This window comes from Myotis brandtii, unplaced genomic scaffold (assembly GCF_000412655.1).
Source record: "Myotis brandtii unplaced genomic scaffold, ASM41265v1 scaffold782, whole genome shotgun sequence".
Taxonomy (NCBI): domain Eukaryota; kingdom Metazoa; phylum Chordata; class Mammalia; order Chiroptera; family Vespertilionidae; genus Myotis; species Myotis brandtii.
The window spans coordinates 3,036,273-3,043,701 of NW_005371138.1; the positions used below are offsets into that span (position 1 = coordinate 3,036,273).

The 7,429-nt window shown below is 54.8% G+C and overlaps 2 protein-coding genes across 6 annotated transcripts in view; both read right to left on the minus strand.

The window, feature by feature from the left end:
* IGSF22 (immunoglobulin superfamily, member 22) overlaps nucleotides 1–3,436 on the minus strand; it is a 19,520-nt gene extending 16,084 nt beyond the window's left edge. For 2 of the 3 annotated variants that reach the window (XM_014530948.1, XM_014530947.1), the window contains exon 1: nucleotides 1,911–2,153. In XM_014530948.1, the coding sequence (XP_014386434.1) occupies nucleotides 1,911–2,019 (109 nt within the window). In that variant the 5' untranslated portion in view covers nucleotides 2,020–2,153. Of the gene's footprint in view, nucleotides 1–1,910; nucleotides 2,154–3,294 lie in introns of those variants that run through there. The other variant, XM_005883339.2, reaches the window with a different exon arrangement.
* A 1,243-nt stretch (nucleotides 3,437–4,679) lies between these two features.
* The window catches only part of PTPN5 (protein tyrosine phosphatase, non-receptor type 5 (striatum-enriched)), a 45,657-nt gene continuing 42,907 nt past the window's right edge, over nucleotides 4,680–7,429 (minus strand). For all 3 annotated transcript variants that reach the window (XM_014530952.1, XM_014530949.1, XM_014530950.1), the window contains 3 exons: nucleotides 6,415–6,575; nucleotides 6,213–6,326; nucleotides 4,680–5,831 (listed from right to left, as the gene is read on the minus strand). In XM_014530952.1, the coding sequence (XP_014386438.1) occupies nucleotides 5,738–5,831; nucleotides 6,213–6,326; nucleotides 6,415–6,575 (369 nt within the window). In that variant the 3' untranslated portion in view covers nucleotides 4,680–5,737. The remainder of the gene's footprint in view (nucleotides 5,832–6,212; nucleotides 6,327–6,414; nucleotides 6,576–7,429) is intronic.

Sequence of the window (7,429 nt, forward strand, 5' to 3'; positions counted from 1 at the left end):
ATATATGTTTTTTTTAAAGGAGACTTCTCGTTTGGGAATTTCTTAATCTCTTGTGCTTGTCTCCTGGAGGTCCTGATCCCCCAGTAGCATGAGGAGGGGCTGGGCTTGCTCCTGCTTGGGAGGCCTGGTAGCTTAGCTGAGCTCTGCTGTGGGCCTTCCCCCTGCCCTCCTGTGGTTCAGCATTCATTGCCATGGAGTAGTGATTCCTGACTGAGGGACAGGAGACATTCCCAGTCCAGTGGGACTACATATGGGAATCTCATCATCTGAAAGAGCATATCCAATGTGGTAATATCTATAATAATAAAAGAGTAATATGCTAATTAGAGCGGATGTCCTTCCTGACAACCTTCTGGACTAAGCTGGGGCTGCAAGGGAAGCCCGGGTCCCGAGTACCAGAGGGAAGCCAGTGCCAGCAGCCAGGGGAAGGAAGGCCTAATCTTGCATGAATTTCATGCATCGGGCCTCTATAGTTTTATATTTGGGAAACAAAAAGTTATTTTTTCAATATAAACTACACAAAATCTTGTTGGCTTAGTGAGTTAATCACAATTGCTCTGAATCACGGTGCCCTTTCCTTGTCAGGAACTGTGCTAAGCAGAGATTATTTTATTTAATCCTTATAGTGACCCGGTGAAGGAGGTGCCTGTATTATTCCCACCAACCTGAACGACTGAGGAGAGAAAAATGTGTTAAGAAGCCCTGTGCCTGCTGTTAACTAGTGTCAGAGGTCTCGAACAAGCTGTGTGCAGGCCACACCCAGCCCGTACATGTCTTATTTGACCTGCACAACGTTTAAACAAAAAGTAGCCCTATATCTAAAAATTGTGAGATTTCACATAAAAGTTCAGATTTCTGGATTCTTGTATTTCCATATGGTAACAACTAGTGGGAGGTGAATATGGCTGCCCCTTTAGATGGGGTATGTCCTCTCGAGTTCACCTCAGTCTCTTTCATGCATTTATGTTCCCTGCCTGGACCCTGAGGGTCAGTGGTTTTAAACTCTGGCCACATATTAGAATCTCTGAGAATTTTAAAAACAAACACCTGGTTTAACAGTTGGGTGAGGCTCAGGTATTGCTATGTTTTTTACTCCTCTCCCTCTCGCGCCCACACTAGGATGACTCCAACTCCAGCCGGTGCTGATAATCCCTGCTATCATCACTTGAACTTGCAACTTCTGCCCTCAGGTCCCCGTCTCCTCTTTGCTCTGCGTCACTGACCAGGAGGGGGTGGTGTAGCATGTTTATCTGGCTTTGACCTCTGTGCACCGAGGACTCTGAAGGACAGCCTGTCCAGGACTTTGAGGGAGGGGCAATGGCTGAGAGGATGGGGATTCAATATCCTGGCCCCTGGCCATTTGTTAATCACTTTTCTCTAGAGACATGACTGAAACAATCTGTTTTGGTCTGAGGCCATTTCTCAGCTTTTCCTTGGATCTGTCCTCCCCAGGTCTGGTCCCCAAGGGCTGAGAGCCTGGAAGCTGAGGTCACTTGTTTAGCTGTTCATCCTCTCTTGGCTGGCAGCTCAAAGTCTCCTCTCTCTTCAGTGGAACAGGGTCAGCATTACTCATATGTAGATAAGGTGGCTGCCCCCTAACTCCCTCCATGCTGAAATTCTACCATCAGGGATGCGTGTGTTTGCCTATGGCTCTGATCTCAAGTAATTAAGAGTTCATCAGTCACTCACACACAGCCGTGTGATTGATTTTTTGTAAGCTGTTTTCCTGGAGAGCTGATCTGTGGGTGAACATAAGACTGGCTGAGGCTTTATCAAGGCACAGATTAGAAGCACAGGTTGGGAGAGGGTTGCTCTTGGTACCGCAAATACTGAGGCCACCCAGCTAGTGGGTGGATGTGGAGGAAGAAAGGCTGCCCCTTCCCAATCCCCCCGGCCACTATTCTACTTGCCTCCCACGATCTTGGTTGTCTTGGAGAAGGTCTGCACGTGGGTGGAGGAGCTGGAGAACTCCATGGACACATGCTCCTGCATCATCTGGTTGTGGTGAATGGTTGTCATGGTGACAGCAGGCGTGGGCACTCACCTGGGAGGACAGGCAGAGGATGAGGCCATGAAGGACAAGTAAGGGAGTAGGAGGGAGATTCAGAGATGGTGTGTGTGTGTGTGTGTGTGTGTGTGTGTGTGTGTGTGTGTGTGTGTGTGTGTGTGTGTGTGTGTGTGTGTGTAGAGGGGCAGGTAGACACGGTGGGTGAGAGGCAATATGCCTTTTCTCTCTGGCCTCTATCTTCTCCCCTTTGTATCTCACTTTCCCAGCCTGGCTACAAGGACCAATGGGCTTGTCCCCCACTGAGTAATCCCAAACCATTCCAAGTTCTGGGAGGAGAGGATGTAGGGCTTAGGTTTATCCTGCAAACCAGTTAAGGCCCAGAGGCACTTGAGGATATCTATGGACAGCTACATGGAATGAGGGAGGCAGGGCTGGAGGTTTCATCGGGAGGAATGAAGTCAGATCTAAGAAGGAACTTCCTGACTAAGCCACACTGGAGTGGCCTTGGAAGGAAGCTGTGCATGTTCTCCTGGGCCTTGGGGCCGCTGGCCCTGGTGGAATGCCAAGACAGATGACAGCTCATTTTTCCAGCTCTTTCGTTTGTGATGGAGTGAAGACAGAGTTTATTTCATACACTTTAAAAAAAATATTGGTACTTCAATCACATCGTTGAAAAATAAAACAATATAAACATCTTTACGAAGAGGCTCCCTTCCATCTCAAGCCCCCATCTCCCAACCCTCCCCCCACAGGTAAGCACTGGTGGTCTCTAGGCTCCTTCATGAAAATATGAATGTCTTTGTCCTTGTCCCCTGTCCCCCCCCCTTTTTTTACATGTGAGGTAGCCTATTATACACACGATTCAGCCCCTTCCTTTTTCATTTCATACATCTTGGAGGTCTCTCCATATCAGTTCATAGTTTCCTCATTCTTGTTAATAGCCACACGGAATTTCATCGAACCAGCAGGGCAGTTTCTAAACCCCTGCTTTGTATAGGAGGAAACTGATGTCTGAGAGTCAGAATCTGTCCCAGGTCACTCAGACTGGAATCCTGGCCTCCCGACTCCCAGTCCAGTGCCCTTCCAGTGGTTCCCAAAGCCCTGTTCTGAGCCAGGCAGTTCGAGGCTAAACTTTATTCCCCTGCCCACCCCCATCATGATCTCTCTCAGCCTGTCCTTTCTCCCTTTAGCTTCTGAGACCACCTCTGTCCCAGCTCCTGCGGTCCCTCTCTGGGCTCAGAAAGTAGTAGGCTCTGCCCCTTCTTGAGGGATGAGGGAAGTCTTACCTTCGTATGACCAGTCCCTCCTAACCCTCAAACGCTGTGTCCACGGCTTTGGAGGAGCAGCTAGTGCCCGGGTTGTAGAATGGCCAGTCTCCTTCTTCCTTTGCCTTAACAGTGAGGCCGCCAGGAGTCACCGGTTCCTTAAATGTCTGGCCCCCTGGGGGCAATCCCTTACTCAGGCTCTGCAGCTGCCCTAGCTATCTGACGCTGGAGGAAATGCTGGGCATGGGCAGGCAGGGGGCTGAGGATGGTGGCCCAGGGGTACTTTACCTGTTCCTTTGTGGCAGAGGTTTTGCTTCTCACTGTTGCTGGATGGGAACGCTTTGAGCTGAGGGGCTCAGGGTTGTGTGTGTGTGTGTGTGTGTGTGTGTAGCACGCGCACATGCACAGTCCAATGGGAAGGTCAAGGCGGTCTGCTATTTTGCACAAGTCTAGGGGCTACCATTCATCTATGTATGGTGCCTGCACGGCCTGTTAGCCTTCCTCCCCCTTCCCACTCCTGCAGCCCAATCCCCCAGCCTGGGTAGAAGGGCAGGAGGTCCACCCCCTGTGGGAGGGTGGCTGGACACCATGCCCCTACCCCTGACCTCCATCCCAGCTGTTCAAGCCCCTCCTTATTCTTTCCTCACTGTCTGTAGTCTACCTGCATGGTTAGACCGGCGACCAGCCCACACAAGGTTCTGGCACCTGGAAGGACCTGTTGGCTGATCAGCAGCCCTGCCCTGGGCCGCCTCCTGTCCAGAAATGACCCCCGCTTGCCAGCCGTGGCATCACAGCTACTTTTGCTGCATCCCTGGGGGCAGGGGCAAGAATAGAGCAGGAGTGTCCAGAACTTGAGCCCCTGGGCAGATTCCCCAGGCCCACTGGGGGGGCGTTACTCTCAGTCCAGGCCTTAAAAGGGAAATTACCGGTTTGCAGCTGCTGTTGGGACCTGTAGGGTTAGCATGGGGTAAGTGTGCTGGCCAACAGGGAGGGGCTGGGGGTGGTGACCTGAATGTCCCCCTGCCTAGCCTTGGCTTCTCCGGCCCATCTGTTGGAACTGGTGCCCGGCCAGCCACTTTGCCTTCGGTAGAAGCCTGCCACACCTGTTCTTGAGGCTTGCCCTGTCCCAGGGTTTCTGGCTGGATTGGGGTGAGGGTGTGTGAGGGTCTGTCCAATGAACTTCTTTGGCTTTGCAGATCTGGATTCTCTCCATACTCCCAATCTCCACAAGGGGGTGTTAGGGAGATGGACACACACACACACACACACACACACACACACACACACACACGAGGGTGGGGAGGAGGACAAGGAGGAGGAGGAGGAGGAGATGGAGGAGGAGGAGGAGATGACCAGTACTAGGAGGCAGGGAGTGGACGGGAGAAGCAATCACAAACCCAGGAGGCCAGTTTTGCTCAAAATGCTGTTTATTGCTCTATTCAATGACCACGAGCAAATTATAAAAAGACACCAAATGTCTCTGTCTGCCGTGGAATAAATATTTAAAGTCAGCAATAAAAACACGTGGCTCCAAGATAACACATGTTGCCAAAGAGTCATGCATACCCCGCTGATGGGCTCTCAACACACGCGTGGACACAGGAACACACGCAGAGCTGCACGCAGCAAGACTCCTGGGAAGGCTTCCCACGGTGACACAGAAAAATGTTTCCCACAGATCTGGGGCGATTTCCCAACCCACCCTCGGGGCTCCCCCTCTCCCTCCCATCCCCACCAGGCCCAGGCCCTCTGGGTGCACAGCCCCCATCTGTCCCCTTCCTCCCCAATGCCTCGCAGGCTGGCCACTGCCTCCCGAGGACCTGTGACACCCAGAGGCCATCCAGGCTGTGATACTCCCCCCCCCCCAGAGACCTCCCCCTGGATGAGATCTCTCTTCCCACCCAGGAGCTTCCCACGCCTGGCCTCCAGGTCCTCCGGCCCTTCTCCCCACCCTGATCCCAGTAACTGAGGGCAAAATGCAATCTGCCTGTTGGGAGAAGTGGGGTGGGGGCCAAGCCAGGCACCTCTGCTTGGGCTGCTTAGGGCCTGGAGCTCATGACCCCTATCCTAGGCTGAGGAGACACAGTGTCCGGTACAGACAGCAGAGATGGATGGACAGACAGAACACGCTGTGGCAGGACACTTGGAATGCAGCACAAACATTTTGGATCAAGTAGCGATGGAACCATCGTTAAAACTGAGGCCCCAGGTCTGCGTGGTGTGGGTCGGGTCCTGGAGCCCCAGGCCTGGCCTGGCACGTCCCTCCCCCACCCTGCCCCACTCCCCAATATATACAGGAGGAATTGCTATGTTGGGGGTAAGGGCCAGCTGGAGAGAAGGAAGCAGGAGGGGCAGGGCAGGGAGCAGGCCAGGACCTGAGGCTGGGCCCTGGGGGGTGTGGCTGGGGTAAGGGCCCAGCCTCAGGCTGGGTGGTGCCAGGAGGACCTCAGGGGGAGCAGAGAGGTCACTCTGGAGACTGGTGGGACAGCTGCTTCTCATACAGGCTCATGACATGATGCACAAACTGGTACTGCTCGCACGTCTGGATCATGCCGCCCCTGCCCGGCAGAGATGCATGGTAGGGAGGGGCCACTCATGAGAGGCCTTGTTTACGTGGAGGCTGGAGAGGCCAACCCTAGGCAGGCCATCCCCTCAGCTCCTCCCTGTCTCTCCCAGCACCGGTGCAGACAGCAGGGACAGAGATGGCATTCCTGCCACCCTCAGCCTGTCCTGGCCGCCCGCTGTTTCTCTTCCCTCTCCATCCAGCACCGCCTGTCCAGATCCAGCCCCTCCACTCATCTGACTTCCCTACCCCATCAGCCAGCGGCCAATCCATACCCAGTGTGCCCTCCTGCCCCTCACCCCAAGCACAGTCAGTCTCTCCCTTCTGCCCCTAGGGCTCACGCTCTCCATGTGCCCCACCTTGCCCGTGGGCTGACCTGTCCTGCCGGAGCTGGCACGTGGTCTTCAGGATGTCCACCACACCCTCCTGCCGCAGCTGCTGGCAGCAGATGCTGGTGGCAATGAAGCAGCCAGTCCTCCCAATCCCTGCGCTGAGGGCCGAGGGGATGGGTGGGGTGAGGGGCGGGGCAGCGGGGGTGGGTGGCTGCCCTGCCCTGGCGGGTGGCTGGGAGGACCCACCTGCAGTGGACGATGATGGGGGCGCAGTGGGGCCCCTCCTGCTGGGCAGCCTCCTCCACCTCCTGCACCAGGTGCAGGAGAGGGGGGGCCCGGTCTGGGGTCTTCTGGTCAGGCCAGGACGTAAACCAGTAATGCTTCAGGCCTCGCTCTTCAGTCCCGCTCTGTCCAGGAGACAGAGGCCCACCCCAGATACACGTGAGCTCTGTGAGCCCACACAGCACAGAGATGGGGATGGGATGGGGGAAGGAAGAACACAGGGGGGAGGACACAGGGAGTGGGGCCTCTGGGCCTCTGCCACGGACACCACATTGCCCAGTGGCACCAGACAGAGACCCAAAGCCAGCTTGGTCGTGGCGGCTGGCCCGTGGAATCGGCATTGGTCTTCACACATCATCCAAGAGAGGCAGAGTCCCCTCTCCAATTCATTCCTGCCTCCCAGTTTCTTATTTTAACAAACAGCCCAGTCCCCCCCGTAGCCACATAACCAGAGCTCAGGGACCTTCCTCTCGCCTTGCTGTGCTTGGTCTGACTCCCTCTCAACCTCTCTTTCTGGGGAAACAGGAAGCTGGTTCCTGGGGCCCTGGGTCATCTGGCTGTGAAAGCTCCTACAGCCTCTGCCCCCCACCCCCCTCCTGGCCCTTTCTGCCCTCCAGCCAGGCTTGTATTTCAGAGCTGGTCAGGTGGGCACTGCCTGCTGGGAGCTGAGTGCTCCCTGGCATCCTCTCCAGTGGAGAGGGGCAGCTCAGAGGAACAGACCTCAGGCTTTGCACTGGACCTTGTGACTGTCAGCTTCACTGGACTTCCCACTCTATCAGCTTCCTGGTGCCTGGCTCACCCTGCCAGTCTTGGGGTTATTAGAAGGGCTCTATCATTTCTGAAAGAGAGAATCCACTGATCCTCCCAACTCCAAATGAACAGTCTGCTCTCTTAGGCTGCTCCTGAAAGAAGCACAACTTTAGGGTGGGAGGATACCTTCCCCCATTCTTCTGGGCTGTTTCCTATTGCTCATATTTTG